The 23690-nt window shown below is 44.0% G+C and overlaps 1 protein-coding gene, 2 long non-coding RNA genes and 1 pseudogene across 6 annotated transcripts; all 4 read left to right on the top strand.

The window, feature by feature from the left end:
- The first annotated feature begins 3041 nt into the window (after positions 1-3041).
- Positions 3042-6452, top strand: dmac2 (distal membrane arm assembly component 2). 4 transcript variants are annotated; one of them, XM_023982101.2, is made up of 6 exons: positions 3042-3135; positions 4002-4192; positions 4512-4592; positions 4776-4915; positions 5396-5558; positions 5921-6452. In XM_023982101.2, exons 1-6 carry the CDS (start codon positions 3118-3120, stop codon positions 6072-6074), a joined length of 747 nt encoding a protein of 248 aa, XP_023837869.1. In that variant the 5' UTR covers positions 3042-3117; the 3' UTR covers positions 6075-6452. The 4 variants fall into 4 exon arrangements, with proteins under 4 accessions (XP_023837869.1, XP_023837877.1, XP_070293752.1 ...); XM_023982109.2 differs by lacking the exon at positions 3042-3135 and adding an exon at positions 3368-3865 and having other exon boundaries at positions 5396-5612; XM_023982094.2 differs by lacking the exon at positions 3042-3135 and adding an exon at positions 3387-3865.
- Positions 6453-6865: 413 nt separating this feature from the next.
- On the top strand, positions 6866-7327 carry LOC111957622 (uncharacterized). The gene is made up of 3 exons (XR_002876424.1): positions 6866-6926; positions 7037-7105; positions 7203-7327. It is a non-coding gene; the product is annotated as an uncharacterized lncRNA (long non-coding RNA).
- Positions 7328-7757: 430 nt separating this feature from the next.
- Positions 7758-8320, top strand: LOC139023528 (uncharacterized). The gene is made up of 3 exons (XR_011474657.1): positions 7758-7824; positions 7983-8038; positions 8213-8320. It is a non-coding gene; the product is annotated as an uncharacterized lncRNA (long non-coding RNA).
- A 10050-nt stretch (positions 8321-18370) lies between these two features.
- Positions 18371-23690, top strand: part of LOC111957611 (ras and Rab interactor 3-like) — a 17125-nt pseudogene continuing 11805 nt past the window's right edge.

Genomic DNA, 23690 nt, shown 5'->3' with positions numbered 1-23690 from the left:
GTGAGATCATTGAGGACCTTTAATAGCAGTAATGTAAAGAATGCCTTTGTGTAAAGTAAGCAATTAAAAGCTCTGTTTCTTTGTTTTAGCAAAGTCAAATAAACTGAACTGAAAGCATGAAACCACATCAACCAAACCACCTCATACCACTTAGACTCTGATCCCCTTAGTATCAACTGGAACAAAGCTTTATCAGTGTCAGAAGTCACTGAACCTTTTACACACACAATGGGCATGACGGATGCTTAAATGTGCAGACCCATAAACCGTAGCATCACACAATAACCTATATCCATATCATAGCACCAAGTAGCCTCTTATCTCCAATGCATTATTCATCCTGCGCTATGCTATGTAACACTACTTTCAAATAGTTCCCTAGGGCAATCCCTGACTTCTCGTCTCGCTCAGAGACGGCCTGGATGATCAGAGAGGAGTTATGGGCTCGAGGGAACTTGTATCTACAGAGTTAGTGTCTCTGCTGTCTGTGCTGTCCCTGTGGAGTTGTATCTCTAACCTTGCTCTCATTACAGTTCACACTCAGCTCTCAGGGCCGCACATCAGAAGAATTCAGATGGTGGGTTTTTAAGTGGTGTGTGTGTGTGTGTGTGTGTGTGTGTGTGTGTGTGTGTGTGTGTGTGTGTGTGTGTGTGTGTGTGTGTGTGTGTGTGTGTGTGTGTGTGTGTGTGTGTGTGTGTGTGTGTGTGTGTGTGTCTGCAAAACTAGATGGCGTGCAGTTTCATTCCCTTTCACAAATTAAACCGTGAAGTGTTCTTATGGAGACTGTTCAATTATAGTGGAGTCTACAGTATTTTGCTATTTTTGTCAACAAGCTACAGTAGGCCATTTTGAGTGGCAGACAGCTGTGGAGTTAATGAAGTCATTTCATTGAGTTGAACGGTAGACTGGCTCAGCATCGTGCAGTCATTAGCATGCCTCACTGTGGTAATTACAGCTGTCAGCTCCAATCTTGATAGTAGCGTGGTTCAGCAAAACACCAAGCCGAGGTAACGGCGCTAGTATACAGAACTGTGGGACTGAGCGCTCCGTATGAGATACCGACACATCTTATTTGTACTGAATTGAAACATTTAACTGCACAAGACAATTGTAGGACTAGGTGTGTGTGTGTGCGTGTCTGCTATGGCCAATTTTCACGTCATTAATTTAATTTCTATTCACTCATTTAATTGACTGAATTGAAAACAAAATAAAGCCCAACTCTGCTATGGACGACAAAACCAACTGGATAAGAGTAGGTTCTATTTAGTCAACTGTCAGAGTAACAGCAGACATGCTGAGAGGGACTTTGGAGACGCAGCCAACCAGATAATTGCTCATTGTTTAGGCCTTTTAAAGGTGAAACTATCCTCGGCAGCGTCATCACCTGTGGGTTAACGCTAACTATTATTTAACCGAAACGGGCTACAATTTGCAGTAAAAGGGGCGATAGACACACGTTGAAAATACAGTCTAAACCAATTTATCACGCCCTGACCTTAGTTATCTATGTTTTCTTTATTATTTTGGTTAGGTCAGGGTGTGACGAGGGTGGGTATGCTTGTTTTGTATTGTCTAGGGTTTTTGTATGTCTAGGGGTGTTGGTAAGTCTAGGCATATGTTTGTCTATGATGGCCTGAATTGGTTCCCAATCAGAGGCAGCTGTTTATCGTTGTCTCTGATTGGGGATCATATTTAGGTTGCCATTTTCCCTTCTGGTCTTGTGGGGTTTTATTCTATGTTTAGTTGCCTGTCTGCACTAGCCATATCAGCTTCACGGTTCTGTTTGTTATTTTGTTCTTTGTTCATTCTTTCAATAAAGAGGAATGTACGCTTATAACGCTCCGCCTTGGTCTCCTCCCTACAACGGCCGTGACACAATTAAAGATGAAAAAAAAGCATTAACAGTTGGTACTGGATCAAAATCTGAAGAGCGTCTCCTGGTATCCTTGGCAACACACGTTGCAGTGACTATCTCCACATATCAACATCATGTGCTATTTATGCATCAGCAGCACACACTGAGAAACAAGCAGACTTATTGTTTGTGTGTGTGTACTGTATCATGTACAGTGTGAATCCTATCCCCTCTATGTGGCGAGTCGGTACTCTGGGTCCTCCAACGGAAGAAGTTAAGTGGATGCACATGACTGAACTATTATTGCGGCTCACGCGCTATCAATCTTTCAGGTGAGGTGAGAGCCGTCTGTTGGTCCGGCGCTGCCCCAGTGGATCCTGGCAGGTGAGAGCCGTCTGTGAGAGGTGAGAGCCGTCTGTTGGTCCGGCGCTGCCCCAGTGGATCCTGGGAGAAGAGACGAGGAGAGACGAAGGGGATGTTTGTTTTTCTTCCATGTACCGAGCCGTCTGCACATCTGTCAGACCTGTTTTTCTCCTATACCTGCAACGTATGTGGAAATGTAGATGATGGGAGATGAGAGAGAAGCCATTGGGAGAATGGGATTGTGGAATAAATGGATTGGAATGAGACAGGGGAGATGTTGCCACACTTTTACATTCTTACTTAGGCTATTCTATCACTCTCTTTCAGTTACTACAATTCTCAATTCTCCATGTTGCCTGTATTCCCCAGTCATACTTTATAAAATCATTCACTCAACACACCACCTGCAGTCCTGCACCCCTCAAATGATTAACCGATCCACCAATTTCCAGGTCCTAAAATGAATCTAGAAGGACTGACCTGCTCTCAGACAGTGAATAATAGCTTACCCTACTGTCATTATCCAAGTTATTTTGTCTGTGGTCTAGTTAGCCGACATTGACAAGAAAAGGGTAGAGAAGAAACAGATTCACACAATGTCTAGTGCTATTGCCAAACAACAACTGTGATGATGGAGTATAAATGTTAATTTATTATGGAAAGCCCTAAACGACATAACTTGGCGTCAAATTACAGTAGCTTCTTGAATGCAAAGATTGTACAGCGTATAATTTAGTGAAATCACCTATGTTGCGCTTCATTATTTTTTTCGGGTACTTTCCTTTTTGTGAGACTTCTTCGAGCGCCCCCCTGCGTTTTGAGAAATATCTACAAGGTAAATAGAACGCAAAAGCGCTAAGTTTGTCCCAAACCACTGCCCGTAGTACGTTAACAACATGGCTGCTCCCTTGATGGTAAGTTTATCCTTTGCTTCTCACGTCGCTAACGCTAATAAATACCAATTAAAACCGGTATTTTGCATTAGTGTAGCCTATATTTTTAAGTTAAAGGTAATCTCTGGGTTCAGCGTCCAGAATATAACGTTACACGCTATAGCAAAAAAGGTGGAGGGATCACATCACGGTGAGTATCTCGATAGTGATGTCTCAGTGCAATATTTTCTATAGTAATATTTTTGTGACAGGAAATATTCTGCAACACCTACATGATAAAATAAATGCATAAGTACAATGAGCATACATATTTTAGCAGAATTACAAATAGCAGGTTAAATAAAGCAAGGACAACCACCACCAAGCGCTCTGGCTCAACACATGGCACATAGCTATGACTCCAGGTAAATTGTCTTCTCACCTCTGCCTGCTTACATTTAGTTTTGTAGAGTAAAAGACAAATCAGTGGTGGACCTTTTAAAAAGGTGCTACCTATCACATTTTTCTAGATTGTCAATAGAACAGATGTGATATAGTTTTGGGGATCAAGTGATATGTTTGGTACTCGTGGGGGGCAAGAACAGTGTGGGCCGTTGATCGCTGAAAAGTAACGAACTAATCAAATCAACAGTGATTTGTTGGAGTGCAAAAGTCTACACATACATGGGGGCCCTCCAAGAACAGGAGTGATGAACTGGTCTACGAAGTCAAAATCCAAACTATGCAACATCACACATGGACAAGAGTGGAGGTGCAAACTAAAGCACTCCTTTCACAACTCTTGGGTTTATAGTTACAGCATATTAGCATGGCTAGTAGATTTCCTCTCCTTTGCATTTGCCTCTCTCCTTTCTCACTGTCCATGTTCTGTGTATCTGTCTTGTCAGTTGATGCGGCGAAGCTGTAGGCAGGTGACCCTCTTGGCAGCCGCATCGCGTTACTGGAGCTCTATCCCTGTGGCTCCGCCCTCACTACAGTCCAGGCTCCTCCTCTTCCTCAGCCAGCGTTTCCATGACATTGAGACTATCCTCAGCTGGAGCTCCTGGTTCAAGAACCGAGGTCTACGACAGAAGAATTTGTATGTAACAGGAAAACACACCGATTATTCTAGCTACATGCATTTCTATCAGCGCGCCACGGTCTGAAATGAACGTGTAGGTTATCATCTGGTCCCAAATCAGTCCCTCCCCCTTGGCCCTTACTCTTTAATGCAATAAGGCGTTGGTAAGCAAAATGGTGGACGCTCCAACACTGCTTATGCTATCCAGACCCTTTTAGATCTTCATGCAATGAAGGGTTATAGGCTAAGGCGAATGTGTAGGGAGTGAAGTCGAACCGGCTGTCCCAACTCCATAAACATTGCTCTCAGCCCAACCCCTGTCTCTTTCCCTTCACAGTTTCTATGGTTACACCCAGCAAAACTATGGGGACAACATTGCTGCTGCTTATTGCATCCTTAGCCTGAAGGGAGGATTCAGGTAACTGTTACGCCATCTTGGGCTGCCCATAACCGCCTGTGCATGCACCCTTTTTGACGTGTTGGGGAATATTGATGCGCTTTCAGTGGTTTTTTTGTCATGCATTTGGATGTTTTTTTGGTCATATTTGCTGATCACTGTGTCATTCACTTGTTAGTGATGACTAGCCTTTTGACCCTCCAGGTTTGCAGGGCAGTCAGAGTGGTTCCGATCAGACAGAAGAGGGAAGTTCAATTGGGACTTCATGAACCACCGGGACACCTCCATAGAGGAAGTGGATGTCAGCAACACACTCATTAACTACACGGGCCTGGAAAACCTGGGTACATACCACTTTATTCATGTCCGGGGGGTGGGGATTTATATTCATTTCACATTGCAAGATCAATAAGCAAGTTACCCTTCCTAAATATTAATGGATAACTTAGCATTGTGGTTGATATGTATTTTTATGTATGTACTCTATGCCAGTGGTTTTCAACCTGTTTTCCACAGGGTTTAAAAAAATAAAAAAATTCAACAATCAATAACAGTTGGCACTATTAATGGTATTATATGCAATTTTACATTATTTTTCACAATGCATATTGTTTATACAAATAATAATAGGCCTTTAATCTGTTAGTCACTGATCAAATGTACTCTAAATTTGACTGCCAGGATTTTGTTGAAAAGTTTTGCGACTCTGCGGATGGTGTTCCTCAAACTTTCGGCAGTGATTTGGTGGTCTCCGAAACGGAAAAGGTTGGGAATCACTGCTCAAGGCTGTAAAATGTAACTCCTTTTTCTCTTCTCTTTCTCAGTGAAACAGAGGGGGTTGCGTACTCTCTCTGTGAGTGGCTGCGCTGAGGTGGATGACTGGTTCCTGTCCCGCCTCCATATCTTCCAGGACACCCTGGAGGAGCTTGACATTTCGAACTGTCCCCGAATCTCTGTGGGGGGCCTGGCCGCACTGCAGAAGCTGAGGTACACTGACCAACACGGAAGGAAATGACAAAGACCGAGGCGTTATATCAATTAGTACGTGAGGAACCGAGAAAAGACTATCTCCTTGCTTCGTCCTTAAAATGTATTGGAGGGAAAAAATCCAATGTCCCTCCTTTTGGACCTTCTCCTCTAATGCGTTTTGAGAAGAAGGTGAGGAGAGCGGACACAAGGAATCATGGGGAAATTATTTGAGAAAGAGACAGCATCACTAAAATGTCCATGCATTTCCTCATGGCACTTGCCTTAGATATATTTGCATATGTGTGTATATATAGGGGTCAATGGACTCCATAACTTCACAAATTGATACAAACATCCCTTCTCTTCCTCTTGTGTGTCAGGGGTCTGCGACGGCTGAACGTGTCCTCCCTCCCCAAGCTCCAGAACCCTGGGCTGGTCGCCATCCTGCTGGAGGAGATGCTTCCTCATTGCCATGTTACTGCTGTCGGGTACGACCACAGCCTGATCTACAGCCACACACAGACAGACGGCTAGACGCCCAGACACAGATAAAGGCCCAGGCTGACGCTGGACGTCAAAATCTGACTAGAGAAGTGGAGAGACACAATCAAAGTTGGGCATGGTGACAAATGCTCTTATTCGCTCTCTTTTTGTTTCTTTAACTAACAGTCACACAGACAGACAGGCAGGGAGGGATGCCCATTTAGTGTGTGATGTAGAGCCTCACTGATTTAAAAAATGATAAATTATCAGACAAGTGCTTTACTTACTTGTAGAGCAACATTGTCGTCCTTAAGCTATCAAAATTATCAGTCTAAAAAAAATTCCCTCAAAATATGTATATATGATGATGGTATGGATTATTATTATTATGTGTTGTATTGGTGATTTAAATAAAATATTTGTAAAGTATGCCTCCTGTTGTACATCTGGATCAATACAGACATTTATGAAGCAGACACAGAAAACCAAAATAGACAAGTCATGGTTAGCGTTTTAAAACTGGTGTGAATCTTATTAACTGTGAGGGATGTAAATCCCATAATCCTTTGTGAGATTGAGGAGAGGAGACCTTAAAGCTGCCGTTGAATAGAAGGAATAACGATTCAAGAGGAAAACGGAGAGATTAACATATTTTGAAGACTGAAGTAATGATGTATTAACTACCTTATACTGTTGCAATCATACTGTTCAAAACATTGCTGCCATGACCTCATGCTTAAACTACTTCTGCAGGTACATAACACTATATTGAGTCATAATAATCTACACAGATTATTTTGTTCTTTGCTGCTATCACCACTCAAGATTTACCTATTTTTACATCAGAAACACCCTGAGTCCTTCTTTGCCCTGGCCAGGGAGCTGTACCCAGGACAGTTTAAGGTAGAATCAAGCCTATTTTCTGGCTTTTTCTTAACTTAATTTCCTGAATTGTGCAGTTGGTGCCTGTGTATTTTTAGGTATCTCTAACAGCAGTGTTGTTGTATGTTAAGCCCACAGCATGTCACTACTTCATCAAGTTGCTGAAGGTCAAGGGGCTACTCAAATGCTGCTACTCACAGGTTCGGGATTCTTTCATATCCTTTGTTCTGTGTCTGAGTTAGTCACCCACAGCCTGTATTGAATTGTTACCGGGGTCATCCATTTCGGTTTGTGCAGAATATTCACACCCTGGAAAGTGTAGCAGCAGGACTGGAGGGAGAGGACCTGATTGAAACCCACGGCACCTTCTACACCTCACCGTCAGATTTATGTGCTGGAAAGAGTAGGACTTGGACTGGATGAAAGGTTAGTGAATGTGGTACGGTAATATCTAACTGTGATGGTTTAACAAAACGCTGTTATACCACCTAGGCAGACACTCATTTACATGGATATGCTAATTAAGTTGTAATTTAAAAGGAATATGGGTGCTATTAAAATAATTGTTGAATTATGCTATTTTACCTCTGACCTGCAGAGAAAATATTCTCTGATGACATCCCCAAATGTGACAAGTGCAGTAATCTGGTTAAAGGGAAAAGGGGATACCTAGTCAGTTGTACAACTGAATGCATTCAACTGAAATGGGTCTTCCGCATTTAACCCAACCCCTCTGAATCAGAGAGGTGCGGGGGGCTGCCATAATCGACATCCACGTCTTCGGTGTCCGGGGAACAGTAGGTTAACTGCCTTGCTCGGGAGCAGAACGACATATTTTTACCTTGTCAGCTCAAGGATTCGATCCAGCAACCTTTCGGTTACTGGGCCAACCGCTAGGCTACCTGCCGCCCCAAACCATGTGAGTGCCTGCCTTATCATTTCTTTTCACTTCTTATCCATCCTTACTTGAATATGCTCTCTCCATTTTTCAGTTCCTCATAGTTCAAAGTTCTTACGGACCTGTTTATTAAACGTTCTTTGTAAAATACTTGATTTCTCCTTGTTCTCCATTTTCAGATATTGTTTTCTTTGGTGAGAATCTACCAAAGAGGTTCTTCACCTCAATGGCCATGGTGAGTGTGGTTTGGGTGGTGACCTGATAGACTACATTGAGTTTGTGTGTCTTTTCCATGTATGTTCCATGCATTCCACAAATGCAGATTTGTGTGTGTACAACCATAATAAAGTGATGAGCCATAATGAAAGGCACAGTACTCAGTACTGATTTCCTGTTTCTTTTCCTCCAGGACTTTCCTCGCTGTGATTTGCTGATTATAATGGGTACCTCCCTGCAGGTTCAGCTCTATGCTGCTCTTGTTGGCAGGTGAGTCTTTCAGGAGACTCTTTTCACAGGATCATGATTATAATGTTATCTGATACACTACTATTGGTATAGTATTGCATTTCAACATGTGTCCTCTTCATCCATGGATTCTAGCATCAACAAGCTCATAAATGGTGTGTGATGAAATATGTGTTTGCACTGTTTCAAACAGCTCCCCCAGACTGCTCATTAACCTGGAGCAAGCAGGCAGTGTGAGTCCTCTGGCCTGTCCCTGTTTGTCTGGATTTGCGTGAGACTTTCCTTCCTCTATCCACCTCTGTATTTTAACTTGTATATCTTTCTGTCTGTGTCTCCCTGTAGGCAGATCCTGTATTAGGGATGATAGGCATTGTCGGAGGGATGGACTTTGACTCAGAGAAAGCATACAGGTGAGAAGCTATCGCTTTCAATTGAACTATGATGATAATGGTTAAAATGGTGTTGGAAGTGTTGCTGATGAATATTCATTAGTTATGATTTGTCAAAACCAAGGAGGAACAGGCCAATCAGAGCTCTGGGGCTGCTGGGAAGGCTAAGGTAGAATAACCAATGAGAGACCGGCCGGCTCCAACCCATCACTAGGCTTCAGTCTGGAAGCAGATTTGCATACAGTAACCAGGACTGTGCTCTACTGTCTGGTTTTGGAGTTTCTCATTTAGTTTGCACTCTACTAACTTCTCTCTCCTCTCCAACCTCTGTTTGATGTAAACCCACCTCCTGACTCCTACTGTGTGTATTGGTCTGTCTTTTGACAGTTCCCACAGATGGAGTTTATAGCAATACACACTAAAACAAGCATACTTTTCCTTCTGAGGGAGAGACCTACAGACACTGAGCTGTCAGCATGCCAACTAGCTCTGTTGAGTCAGTTGATTCATTTAGACGGAAGTGACAAAGTATAGAAGACATGGCAGGGTAACAAAGATGATGAATATCTGATTCATCCACTGATGCAGTGACACAACTACTGTAAATAGAATGAAAAAATATATAATATAGCATTTTATGATCAATTACTATTTACAATCAATTATAATTATGCATTTGTTTTTCATGGCATTGCTTTCTGTTCTTATTGTTTATATCAATTGTTTTAATATAATTATTTTTAATCTATTAAGCGTACCTGTGGCATTTGGTTTCTCTACTTCCTGTGGATGTTGGCGTTGGACGTTTCTATTTCAGCACGAATGATGCAGCAGAAAGTTACCACAGTGGTGTGATATGTCGCAATAAGTCTCTGGTGTTGACCAAATGCAACTCCATGCTTTCTAGAAGATTGTGTGTGATACAACGAGTAAAAACACAAAATAACGTGGCAAGGTCTCCCACTGAAGTTGGTCTTTTTCATGCACACACACTACATTAAGCATTGAGCTCATACCCAGCTGGTACAACTGATGTTGATTGGTACAACTGATGTTGTCTGTGTTGGGTGCATGTGTTGTTTAATTCTATGTTGAATGTATTGTAACTGTGAGTTGAACAGAAAATACTATTGCACATTTACAGTCCACTTAGAATCCCACCTTTTATTGTCATGCAGCTTTTAACTGAATCCATTGTGTCTGTGTTTCCAGCTCTATAAAGTGCAACATTCAGATGTGTCTCTGGGTAAAAGAGAGCGAGATGAGCATTATTCAGGTCTTGAGAGTAAAGGCTAAGCAGACTCATTTCTTTATGTTAGATGTGTTAGCAACGTTAACCACATGAAGGGGGTGGGAGATGAAGGAGGAGGAGAGAATGAGAAAAAGAAAAATAGAGAACTTGTGGGCAAGTGGAAGTGCAACATCAAATGTCAAGGTGTGTGGTAGAGGCAGGTGAATCATCGACACAAAATATACTTCTGACGGAACAGAGAAAGACTGTTGCTGAGGTACGAAATCTGCAGTAGACAAATGTTTTACGCTGTTATTTTTCACCGATAAGACAAATTGTAGAGCAACATAGTTAGAATGTCAGAGGACAGGTCTGTAGGCACAAGGTTACAACATGAAGAGATCTGTGGAGTTTGTTAGGCTGGCAACATGAAGAGATCTGTGGAGTTTGTTAGGCTGACAACATGAAGAGATCTGTGGAGTTTGTTGTGCTGACGTGGAGATACATAAAGTCACAGCTACTTTGACAAGCAGCCCTAGGGGCCGTTAGCAGTAAGTAACCCTTTTTAATACATCTATCATCTCAAATCAGCCGTAAAGGTTAGTTCACCAACTTTTGGGTAAACTATCCCTTCAAATGTTAGTTGAGGAAGGATATAATCACTATTTTATTCCAGAATAACTTTTTCAAATAGTTTAATGTTCTTTGTTTCATATATTTCATGTTGATATATTGGATTTCATCTTAATCCATATGCAGTTGGCATACACTAAACATTTTGCACAACTATGTTTCTGTGGTGTCCTCTCTAGTCTGGGATGATGAGGGTGTTCGGTAGATCAGGATAAGAAGAATGACTCACAGGTGAGGATCTTTTCTCCACACCATGGATCGTTATTAGAGACCCACTGGGGTTATAGATCTATTTTATATGAGCTCTCTGGTGGTTTCCAGGACACAGATTAAGCATCGTCCTGGACTAACAGGCATTTAAAATGTAACATGCTTTTTAGTCTGGGACTAGACTTAATATGTGTCCGGGAAATCGCCCCTGTATGCTGTAACAGCATATTATGAAAGCCTCAAACTACCCTTTGTGTCAATATCTCTAGAGGTGTGAGTGGCACGGTGAGGACAGAGAATGAGGTTACTGATAGAGTTTCGAGGAGGCCCCTGACTCTGCTGGACAGGTTGCGACTGTCAGGACACCTGGGCCACTGGATAGAGACGAGGCCCATGCTGCCCTCTGGGCCGGCCTGCTAGGGTGAGTTCCCCCCGACTAACCTTCGTCTTTACACAGATCACTGTGCCCATCAGTCACTGTCTGTCCCAAATGACACCCTATTACCTTTTATAGTGCATTACTTTTCACCAGGGCCCATAGGCTCTACTACCCATAGGGCTCTGGTCAAAAGTAGTGCACTATGTAGGGAAAAGGGTGTCATTTAGACAGACACACTGTGTAGTTCCATGACACTATCTACTGTCTGACCTCATTGTTGACCTCTCTGTATCCAGGTCCTTAGTCCTAGCCTCCAGGTCACCTTGGTACATTAGGTTAGCATTTGGACAGGCTGCGATTTACAGATGATTTTGGAAGCAGACACTTACAGTATGTCGAGTTACTTTTGTAGTTCCCTTTTCTTTGCATGAAAGGAAATGAATGCAGAAGTGCTGCGTGTGAGAGAGTAAGAGAGGAGAGATACAGATGGACTGAAAGAAAGAGGAGCGGACTGAGTAGTGGCGTAGAAGTTGATCGATGCGGAACACATATTTGTGTTGCTAAAGAACCCCAGCTATCTTAAGGACCGTGTTTTAACAAGATCAGCCACTGAGACAAGTGAGTACGGTGAGACAATGGTGATCCAGTATCTGGATACAGCATCCTATTCCGCTGTAAGAACGACTGTATGTCAAGGTTGAATTGGTGGTATAAGCACTTTATATTTCAAAAAAGTATTTAGAACCCTTGACTTTTCTAAATGTTGTTGTGTTACAGCCTGCATTTAAAATGTATTCAATTTAGATTGTTTTTGTAGGCTGGCCTACACACAATAGCCCATAATGTCAAAGTGGAATTGTTTTTCGACATTTTACAAATGTATTAAAAATGAAACCCTGAAATGTCTTAAGTCAATAGGCATTCAACCACTTTGTTATGGCAGCCTAAATAAGTTCAGGAGTAAATATTTGCTTAACAAGCCACATAATAAGTTGCATGAATTCACTCTGTGTGCAATAATAGTGTTTAACATGATTTTGAATGACTGCTTCATCTCTGTACCACACATGTACAATTATCTGTAAGATCCCTCACGAGCAGTGAATTTCAAACACAGAAGGTTTTCCAATGCCTCGCAAAGAAGGGAACCTAGCTAAGCACAGGCAAAATCCTATAGGAAAACCTGGTTCAGTCTGCTTTCCACCAGGCACTGGGAGATTAATTTACCTTTCAGCAGGGCAATTGCCTAAAACACAAGGCCAAATATACACTGAGTTGCTTACCAAAAAGAAAGTAATTGTTCCTGAGTGGTCGAGTTACAGTTTTGACTTAATAAGTCTACTTGAAATCTATGGCAAGACCTGAACGTGGTTGTCTAGCAATGATCAACAACCAATTTGACAAAGCTTGAACAATTTTTAAAAGAATAAAGGGCAAATGTTGCACAATTCCAGTGTGGAAAGCTCTTAGAGACTTACCCAGAAAGACTAACAGTTGTATAAGCTGCCAAAGGTGCTTTTACAAAGTTTTGACTCAGGGGTGTGAATACTAATGTAAAATTAGATACTTCTATATTTTATTTTCAGTAAAGTTGCGAAATAATTTTGGACATTTTCACTTTGTCATTATGGCGTATTGTGTGTAGATGGGTGAAGGAAGAAAAACATGTAATCCATTTTGAATTCAGGCTGTAACACAACAGAATGTGGAATAAGTCAAGGGTAGAGATACTTTCTGAAGGCACTGCAAATGATGAAGTGAACAAAGGGAGTTAAATTCTCTTCCCCAAATTTAGTTGACGATATTAGAGAACTTGATATTTAAAATAGCTTGCCTTGCATCAAACTGCTGCTTCCTATAGTTTGTTCTTGACACAAAGTGAACATACCAATGTGTCACTCACTATCACAGTCAGGCATCTGAACACAATGTTCATTAAACCCACTTCTGTAGCCCTATTGCGCACTCACTTACAGTACCAGCAAAAGTTTGGCACACCTACTCATTCAAGGTTGTTTTTTATTTGTTACTAATTTTCTACATTGTAGAATAATAGTGAAGACATCAAAACTATGAAATAACACATATGGAATCATGTAGTAACCAAAAAGTGTTAAACAAATCAAAGTAAATTCTTATATTTGAGATTCTTCAAAGTAGCTACCCATTCTCTCAACCAGCTTCATGAGGGCAAGAACAGCTCAAATAAGCAAGAGCAAAGACAGTCTCACTCTCAAAAAGTCTTATTTTTTTCAATTCTGTCTGTCTCTCTCTTTTCGCTTCTCTCACTCATATCTCTCTCATGTTGCCAGTGTGTCTGTTCATCCCTCCGTGCTCTATAGTTTAACAGATCAGCTACAGTCCAGCAGTCTGTCCCAGCTGGGTCCAAGTCTGAATTCACCCTTGTCGTCTCCTCTTTCTCACCCACGCTCTTCTCCACTTATCATCTTCCTTTCACTCCTGCACAACTAATCCTTGTCATCCATCTTAGTCACTTCATATCAAACGTTTCGTCCTCTATCTGCTCCTTCTTCTTACTCTCCCTCCCTCTACCTGCTCTACTCTTCTTGACGGCTACCATCTCATCTTCTCTCATTCTGTTTGATCTCCTTCCTCCCTTTCTTTTGTGTATCTGTTTGTGTGTAGACTCCTGGCTGTGTCCCAACTCTGACCTCCAGCCTGATCACTTGACTCAGAGGGCTCCTGTACTGCCATGTGCACCATACAGGTAATATTCATAGCTGTATTCATAGCTTCATAACATGTCTATAAAGGTTGGGATCTACACTATATGGTCAAAAGTATGTGGACACCTGCTTGTCGAACATCTCATTCCAAAAATCATGGCTTTAAAATGGAGTTGGTCCCCCCTTGCTGCAATAACAGCTTCCATTCTTTCTGGAAGGCTTTCCACTAGATATTGGAACATTGCTGCGGGACTTGCTTCCATTCAGCCACAAGAGCATTAGTGAGGTCAGCACGATGTTGGGCGATTAGGCCTGGCTTGCAGTTGCCATTCCAATTAATCCTACAGGTGTCAATGGGGTTGAGGTCAGGGCTCTGTGCAGCAAGTCAAGTTATTCCACACCGATTTCGACAAACCAGTTCTGTATGGACTTCGCTTTGTTCAGTCATTGTCATGCTTGAACAGGAAAGGGCCTTCCCCAAACTGTTGCCTCAAAGTTGGAAGCACAGAATTGTCTAGAATGTCATTGTATACTGTAGCGTTAAGATTTCCCTTCACTGGAACTAAGGGGCCTAGACCGAACCATGAAAAACAGCCCAGACCATTATTCCTCCTACACCAAACTTTACAGTTGGCATTATGCATTCGGGCAGGTAGCGTTCTCCTGGTATCGCCAAACCCAGATTAGTTCGTCAGACTGCCAGATGGTGAAGCGTGATTCATCACTCCAGAATGCGTTTCCAGTGCTCCAGAGTCCAACGGCAGCAATCTTTACACCACTCCAGCCGACGCTTGGCATTGCGCATGGGGATCTAGGCTTGTGTGCGGCTGCTCGGCCATGGAAAACCATTTCATGAAGCTCCTGACGAACATTTCTTGTGCTGAAGATGCTTCCAGAGGCAGTTTAGAACTGAGTAGTAAGCTTGCAACGAGACAGACCATTTTACGCTCTTCAGCACTCGGCCGGTCTCGTTCTGTGAGCTTGTGTGGTCTACCACTTCACGGCTGAGCCGTTGTTGCTCCTAGACATTTCCACTTCACAAAACAGCACTTACAGTTGACCGGGCAGTTCCAGCAGGTCAGAATTTTACGAACTGAATTGTTGGAAAGGTGGCATCCTAAGACGGTACCACGTTTTTTAAAATGTATTTTATTTAACCTTTATTTAATTAGGCAAGTCAGTTAAGAACAAATTGTATTTACAATGATGGCCTAGAACAGTGGGTTAACTTGCCTTGTTCAGGGGCAGACAAACAGATTTTTTACTTGTCAGGCTCGCTGATTCAATCTAGCAACCTTTCGGTTACTGGCCCAATGCTCTAACACTAGGCTACCTGCTGTTGAAAGTCACTGAGCTCTTCAGTAAGGCCATTCTACTGCCAATGTTTGTCTTTGGAGATTGCATGGCTATGTGCTCGATTTTATGACACTGTCAGCAACGGTGTGGCTGAAATAGCCGAACTAATTTGAAGGAGTGTCCACATACTTTGGTATAATATAAGTGTATTTCACTGTTGTGCATCTGCTTAACAGCACATGTCGTTTGAGATCCCATTTCCACCGGATGTGTTGCCAGGTTGACATTGTTCACATTGAACAGGCAGAAAGTCTGCTCTGGGTTCCTGTTGCTTCTTGTAACAAATCCCACCAATGTCCTCTCAGCATTAAAAGATGATAGAGGTGTACCTTCAGTTAGACTGACTTCCTCTTCCATTCGAAGATTTACTTACATTTAATACTGTATTACCTTCTTCAAATCTATATAGGTTTTAAAGCCCAGTGTCAGTCAAAATATGTTTCTTGGGTTTGTAATACAAACTTGTACATATACCTAAAAGTGACAGCAGCGTCACTCTTAAAGTTCGAATGAAATTAAATTTCATAGCTAGGTTTCCAGTCCTTAGATAATAATATCTAAACACATTAAAGAAATAGGCATTTTCCCCACCATGGTTTGTTCCACCAACGGACGTTGTGAATGAAATCATGACGGAGTTTTCATGTACAGCAATAAGTTTCAATGTCTTCCATTCTAATTTCAACTCTACCTACAGTTTTGATCAAAAACTGTTGTGTTAAATAGCCAAGTGTGCCTTTAGGTGCCTTGGCCCGTGCGCAATATCCACAACTTCAACCAGGACACTAGTGCTAGCAACGTGATGAGATTATTATGGATAAGCGGTTATTATATCAATATGCGCATAAAGGTGTTTCACCGCGATTCTCCATTAAATCCATTAAGGACACAAATAAATTGTGCGATGATAGAAATTATCTTCTGCCATTGTAAAAGTGGTACCGAAACTCCTGTCTCTATCACAAGCGTCGTGATTTCTTATTAAGGTAGACTTTTACTCAATAAAAACTGTGAAGGAAACGTGGTTAGTGTATTTCCTGATAGTTGCTGGCTCCATACACAGGATGAAAGGGTGCATGGGTGGAGTTTTGGCTTGCCTGGTGACATCACCACGGCGGTATAAGGTTGTAATAGACCAATGACAAAGAAAGTTCTAAACCTCTCTGCCAATAACCTCTCTCCATTAGGCCCGTCCTCCGCGTTGGTGCCCTTCCCTCCCACTCAGACTCTCCCAGACAGTCCTAGTAAAATTCTTGATTAAGAAAGATAGAAAGATTATTTTGCTAAAAAGCTATTTTTGTTTATTTTGACCACTACAGTAAGGTATTTATTTCTTACCAGAAATTGATTTGATGTTTGAGATAAAAACAACCTTTAATACTGAAACCATATCAAGTTCAAATCATTCTCCTAATGATAATTTTACATTTCGGAAGATCCTCATGTTCCTCATGCCTTTTAAATACACAGTCAAGCTCCCTCTCAAGTGTGTCTTCTGTTTCAAGTAGCTGACAGCAGCCAATGGTGCTCTGTCCATCATCACCCCACTGTATCTCCATTGAGCATGGCGATGACTGGCTGACGCATCAACCAACCAGCCCACAGCGAGTTAATCGGCCAATCCAATTATAGGCGTGAGAGACGACTGAGTACGAGACCTTGGTCAGGGGCGCGGATCTTCTTACTAAAAGAGCTATCTATTGGAGAGGAGCCCTGCACTCTAGTCCTGATATCCATGGTAAAGTGATTTTGCTGGTAAAGGCCCAGTGTGGTAAAACATGATTTCTTTAGCGTTTTTATAATTATTCCTCAACTAATGAGGAGTTGGAATAATTATGTGAAAATTGGATAAAATGATGATAATGTCCTTTTAAATGTAGAGCCTGAAATTATTTGATATATAAAAATATATTTAAGACAACTGCATTTGGATCCTTAAAGGTGTTTATTATCCATGTCCGATTCTGTCTGGGGAAAATGTCCCGCATTAACATGAATCTCTCTGTAGCTTAATGAGACATCCTAGAGTCACTAGCCATTATGCCAAAACCAAAATAACAAGCGGACTTAATGATACAAGTGCTTCGGAAAAGTATTAGATCCTTGACTTGTTTTCCACATTTGTTTACGTTACAGCTTGTTCTAATAAATTGTATTAAATTGTTTATTATTTCCTACAATCAACACAATTACCATAATGAAAAGCAAAACACTTTTTTTTTTATTTTTTTAAGAAATAAAATGATATCAAATTTAACATAATATTCAGACTCTTTACTCAGTACTTTTTGTTGAAGCACTTTGCAGCGATTACAGCCTCGAGTCTCTTGGGTAGATGCTACAAGCTTGCGAACTCTTGATTTGGGGAGTTTCTCCCATTCTTTCTCTGCAGTCCTCGTCAAGCTCTGTCAAGTTGGATGGGGGCGTCGCGCACGCCATTTTTCCAGTCTCTCACAGAGATGTTGGTCGCGTTTAAGTCTGGCTTGGCTGCGGCCACTCAAGGACTCTAGAGACTGTCCAAAGCATCCTGCATTGTCTTGGTGTGTGCATAGGGGTTCTTGTCTGTTGGAAAGTGATTACCTTCACCCGTCTGAGGTCCTGAGTGCTCTGGAGCTAGGTTTTCATCAAGAGATTCTCTGTATTTGCTCTGTTCATTTTTGCTCAACTGACTGGTCTCTCCAGTCCTACCGCTGACAAATATTCCCCAGCACTGATGCTACCACCTACCATGCTTCCTGAAGGGATGTGTGCCCTTTCAGTGCACGGATGGCATTCAGGCCAAAGAGCTCAATCTTGGTATTCATCAGACCAAGAGAATTTTGTTTCTCATGTCTTGAGAGTTTTTTAGGTGCCTTTTTAGCAACTCCAAGCGCTGTATGTACTTTTTACTGATGGAATAGCTTCCATCTGGCCACTTTTACCATAAAGGCTAGATTGATGGAGTGCCGCAGAAGATGGAATAAACTCTTGAGCTCTGTCAGAGTGCATCGGGTTGTTGGTCACTCTCCTGACCAAGGGGGCAGTCTAGGAAGAGTTTGGTGGGTCAACGTCTTCATTTAAGTTGATTGGAGGCCACTGGTTCTTGGGGACCTTCAATGCTGCAGAATTTCTCTTTGGTACCCTTCCCCAGTTATTGTGCCTCGACACAATCCTGTCTCGGAGCTCTTAACGAAACAGTTCTTTGCTCTAACATGCACTGTCAACTGTGGGATCTTATATGGACAGGTGCGTGCCTTTCAAATCATGTCACAATTCATTAAATTTACAGAGTGAGTACTCTCAATCAAGTTGGTAGAAACATTCTAGGATGATAATGGAACAGGATGCCTTGAGCTCAAATTTCAAATATCATAGCAAAGGGTGTGAATACTCTATGTAATATATTTTTTTATATTCATAAACATTTGCAAAAAATTTCTAAAACCTGTTTTCCTTTCCTGTATTTTGGGCGTATGTGTGTAGAGTTGAGGAAAAATAATATTTTAATCAATTTTAGAATAAGGGCTAATTAACAAAATGTAGAAAAATTAAGGGGTCTGAATATTTCCGAATGCACTGTTATGTTTTTAGTCTTGTCCTACAGGTCTCCTGTGGTCCAGACTGCCCGTCTCCCCCACCCCTACAGGGGGGTGGTTCTGAGGAGGCCCAGTAGGGATGCTTCATTGAGTCACATCCACAGAAACAGGGAGCCAGGACCGCACTAAACCCTCAGGACCCTCAGACCCAAGCCCCTGCTCAGCCCTCGCCCTCAGTCGACTCTCAGAGGGTTCCTGGAGTTAGGGAAATGTGTATGGCTCTCCCAACCACCACCCCCCTCCCTCCTCCTTCTCCTCCTCCTGGAGCTAGACTCGCTGTCAATCACAGCCGTCGAGGAGGAACGGAGTCGGTCACCAGTTCCCCACTCCCCCCACCCTCGCATCGGTTGGCCTGACAAGGTGATGCACCGCCTCTCGGCTGTGGGCCTCGCCATTGGTGGCTGGGCGTTCACAGAAAAGCGCTGACCAAGCGCGGTGCAGGAGCTCAGCAAGCGGAGGGACGGAGTGTTTGCTGAGGCAGTGCTGGGATTCGTTGAGATGACCCTAGGGCTGGGTTTATCCCTGACATGACAGGTGCGGACCTGCTTCAGGAGGTGCGTACGGCTCTCACTGCCCTGAGAGAGACACTGCTGACTGTCCTGAGATACAGATCTTCATAGACAGTATGGCCGACAGCAACAGACTGGGAGCTGGTGAGTCCATGCATTGACAAATGAGTGTGTAGAAAACATAATATCACTACTATTATACAGAAAACTGCTTTAGTTTCACTATCCACCACAAAGCCAAGACGGATGAATACTCAGCTACATAATATTCCAGAATTGGTTTCTAACGCTCAGTCTCTCCTTATCATCCATTTCTTCCTTCTCTCTGTCCTCTATCTACATTAGATGCAATACTGGAGCTCTCCCTACACAAGGTGGCCCTAAAGCCTGTGAACGCCCACCTGTACACCTGCCTCCAGAGCTGTCGGGACCACGACGGTAGCCTGCAGAAGCTGAGGGAGAACCAGCGGCTCCTGGAGGGCCGGGGGTGGAGGAGCTGGAAGGGACGCCTGGGGCGGGGGTCCCTGACCCTGTCACCCTGGAGAAAATCCAGCAGAGGTGGTCAGCCATGCACCAGTCCTACTCCCCCAGCAGGAAGGTCCATATCCTGCTCAAGGTCTGCAAGACCATCTACCACAGCATGATGGCCAATGCCAACCCAGGTGGGTGGTGCAGGGTAGACCTCCTCAGCCTCGGTATGTGGAGTAAATGGGGTTGGTTAGGGTTAGTGTATGTCTCTCTCTTTCTTTAGGTATGGTGAAATTCACCATACACTCTATTAAGGATAATGTTTGGAGTTCTTTGACCTTTGACTCCTTCCTCCCCTCTGTCTCAGGTGTGGTGTATGGGGCTGATGACTTCCTGCCCTGTCTGACCTGGGTGCTTCTGCGTGGTGATGTGGTCACTCTGCAGCTGGACACTGACTACATGATGGAGCTACTGGACCCCACACAGCTGCAGGGAGAGGGTACAAATTATACAAACGTATCACGCAGACCCACAGAAACATGTACAGCACCTGTGAAAAGTTTGGACACACCTATTCATTCAAGGGTTTTTCTTTATTTTAACAATTTTCTACATTGTAGAATAATAGTGAAGACATCAAAACTATGGAATAAATAACACATATGGAATCATGTAGTAACCAAAAAAGTGTTAAACAAATCAAAATATATTTTAGATTTTATATTCTTCAAAGTAGCTACCCTTTGCCTTGATGACAGCTTTGCACACGCTTGGCATTCTCTCAACCAGCTTCACCTGGAATGCTTTTCCAAACGTCTTGAAGGAGTTCCCACATATGCTGAGCACTTGTTGGCAGCTTTTCCTTCCGTCTGTGGTCCAACTCATCCAAAACCATCTCAATTGGGTTGAGGTCGGGTGATTGCGTAGGCCAGGTCATCTGATGCAGCACTCCATCACTCTCCTTCTTGGTCAAATAGCCCTTACACAGCCTGGAGGTGTGTTGGACCATTGTCCTGTTGAAAAACAAATGATAGTCCCACTAAGCGCAAACCAGATGGGATGGCGTAACGCTGCAGAATGCTGTGTTAGCCATGCTGGTTAAGTGTGCCTTGAATTCTAAATAAATCACAGACAGTGTCACCAGCAATGCACCATCACACCTCCTCCTTCATGCTTCACGGTGGGAACTACGCATGCAGAGATCTTCCGGGTTGGAGCGAGCGGTCGCATTCGCACTTCGGTCCCCAGGTAGTATAACTTTTCATTACATTTCATTACATTTCATTATAGTACAACGGTTTGATTTGTCTAATCTTAGCAATTTCTTCTTAGCTAGCTACATAGCCGTCTTTGTATCAAAGATAATTGCGTAATTATCGTATTTCGTCGTCCTAACGTAGTCTACACTGCTATCTGCCCAGCAGCTAGCCAGCTAGCAAACGTCCACCGTCTACCGAATAGCAGCACTGTAGAAACTATTACACTCAACTGAACGACTTGATTAGTGTAGTGTTAGCTAGCTACATAGTTGTCTTTGCTGTCTTCGTATCCAAGATAATTGTGTAGTTTAGAGTGTGTAGTTTTAGAGTGATTATCTTAACACCCTCTCACCTTCCCCCCTACTCACAAGGCAGGCAATACGCTCGACCTCATCTTTACTAGATTGCTGTTCTTCCACTAACCTCATTGCAACTTCCCCTCCAAGTCTCCGACCACTACCTTGTATCCTTTTCCCTCTCGCTCTCATCCAACACTTCCCACACTGCCCCTACTCGGATGGTATCGCGCCGTCCCAACCTTCGCTCTCTCTCCCCCGCTACTCTCTCCTCTTCCATCCTATCATCTCTTCCTCTGCTCAAACCTTCTCCAACCTATCTCCTGATTCTGCCTCCTCAACCCTCCTCTCCTCCCTTTCTGCATCCTTTGACTCTCTATGTCCCCTATCCTCCAGGCCGGCTCGGTCCTCCCCTCCCGCTCCGTGGCTCGACGACTCATTGCGAGCTCACAGAACAGGGCTCCGGGCAGCCGAGCGGAAATGGAGGAAACTCGCCTCCCTGCGGACCTGGCATCCTTTCACTCCCTCCTCTCTACATTTTCCTCTTCTGTCTCTGCTGCTAAAGCCACTTTCTACCACTCTAAATTCCAAGCATCTGCCTCTAACCCTTGGAAGCTCTTTGCCACCTTCTCCTCCCTCCTGAATCCTCCTCCCCCCCCCTCCTCCCTCTCTGCAGATGACTTCGTCAACCTTTTGAAAAGAAGGTCGACGACATCCGATCCTCGTTTGCTAAGTCAAACGACACCGCTGGTTCTGCTCACACTGCCCTACCCTGTGCTCTGCCTCTTTCTCCCCTCTCTCTCCAGATGAAATCTCGCGTCTTGTGACGGCCGGCGCCCCAACAACCTGCCCGCTTGACCCTATCCCTCCTCTCTTCTCCAGACCATTTCCGGAGACCTTCTCCCTTACCTCACCTCGCTCATCAACTCATCCCTGACCGCTGGCTACGTCCCTTCCGTCTTCAAGAGAGCGAGAGTTGCACCCCTTCTGAAAAAACCTACACTCGATCCCTCCGATGTCAACAACTACAGACCAGTATCCCTTCTTTCTTTTCTCTCCAAAACTCTTGAACGTGCCGTCCTTGGCCAGCTCTCCGCTATCTCTCTCAGAATGACCTTCTTGATCCAAATCAGTCAGGTTTCAAGACTAGTCATTCAACTGAGACTGCTCTTCTCTGTATCACGGAGGCGCTCCGCACTGCTAAAGCTAACTCTCTCTCCTCTGCTTCCATCCTTCTAGACCTATCGGCTGCCTTCGATACTGTGAACCATCAGATCCTCCTCTCCACCCTCTCCGAGTTGGGCATCTCCGGCGCGGCCCACGCTTGGATTGCGTCCTACCTGACAGGTCGCTCCTACCAGGTGGCGTGGCGAGAATCTGTCTCCTCACCACGTGCTCTCACCACTGGTGTCCCCCAGGGCTCTGTTCTAGGCCCTCTCCTATTCTCGCTATACACCAAGTCACTTGGCTCTGTCATAACCTCACATGGTCTCTCCTATCATTGCTATGCAGACGACACACACATTAATCTTCTCCTTTCCCCCTTCTGATGACCAGGTGGCGAATCGCATCTCTGCATGTCTGCAGACATATCATGTGGATGACGGATCACCAACCTCAAGCTGAACCTCGGCAAGACGGAGCTGCTCTTCCTCCCGGGGAAGGACTGCCCGTTCCATGATCTCGCCATCACGGTTGACAACTCCATTGTGTCCTCCTCCAGAGCGCTAAGAACCTTGGCGTGATCCTGGACAACACCCTGTCGTTCTCAACTAACATCAAGGCGGTGGCCCGTTCCTGTAGGTTCATGCTCTACAACATCCGCAGAGTACGACCCTGCCTCACCACAGGAAGCGGCGCAGGTCCTAATCCAGGCACTTGTCATCTCCCGTCTGGATTACTGCAACTCGCTGTTGGCTGGGCTCCCTGCCTGTGCCATTAAACCCCTACAACTCATCCAGAACGCCGCAGCCCGTCTGGTGTTCAACCTTCCCAAGTTCTCTCACGTCACCCCGCTCCTCCGCTCTCTCCACTGGCTTCCAGTTGAAGCTCGCATCCGCTACAAGACCATGGTGCTTGCCTACGGAGCTGTGAGGGGAACGGCACCTCAGTACCTCCAGGCTCTGATCAGGCCCTACACCCAAACAAGGGCACTGCGTTCATCCACCTCTGGCCTGCTCGCCTCCCTACCACTGAGGAAGTACAGTTCCCGCTCAGCCCAGTCAAAACTGTTCGCTGCTCTGGCCCCCCAATGGTGAAACAAACTCCCTCACGACGCCAGGACAGCGGAGTCAATCACCACCTTCCGGAGACACCTGAAACCCCACCTCTTTAAGGATACCTAGGATAGATAAAGTAATCCTTCTCACCCCCCCCCCCCCCCTTAAAAGATTTAGATGCACTATTGTAAAGTGGCTGTCCACTGGATTG

The sequence above is a fragment of the Salvelinus sp. IW2-2015 genome, linkage group LG4p (assembly GCF_002910315.2).
Source record: "Salvelinus sp. IW2-2015 linkage group LG4p, ASM291031v2, whole genome shotgun sequence".
Taxonomy (NCBI): Eukaryota; Metazoa; Chordata; class Actinopteri; order Salmoniformes; family Salmonidae; genus Salvelinus; species Salvelinus sp. IW2-2015.
Note: the sequence above shows the minus strand (reverse complement) of the source record. Positions and strands in the feature narration are given on the sequence as shown.

Bases quoted from the DNA above. Each gene is read 5' to 3' on its own strand.
- dmac2 (XM_023982094.2), top strand. From the start codon at position 3,836: ATGCAACATCACACATGGACAAGAGTGGAG. The intron at 4,593-4,775 runs GTAACTGTTACG...TTGACCCTCCAG, and splicing joins AGCCTGAAGGGAGGATTCAG to GTTTGCAGGGCAGTCAGAGT. The intron at 4,916-5,395 runs GTACATACCACT...TCTCTTTCTCAG, and splicing joins CACGGGCCTGGAAAACCTGG to TGAAACAGAGGGGGTTGCGT.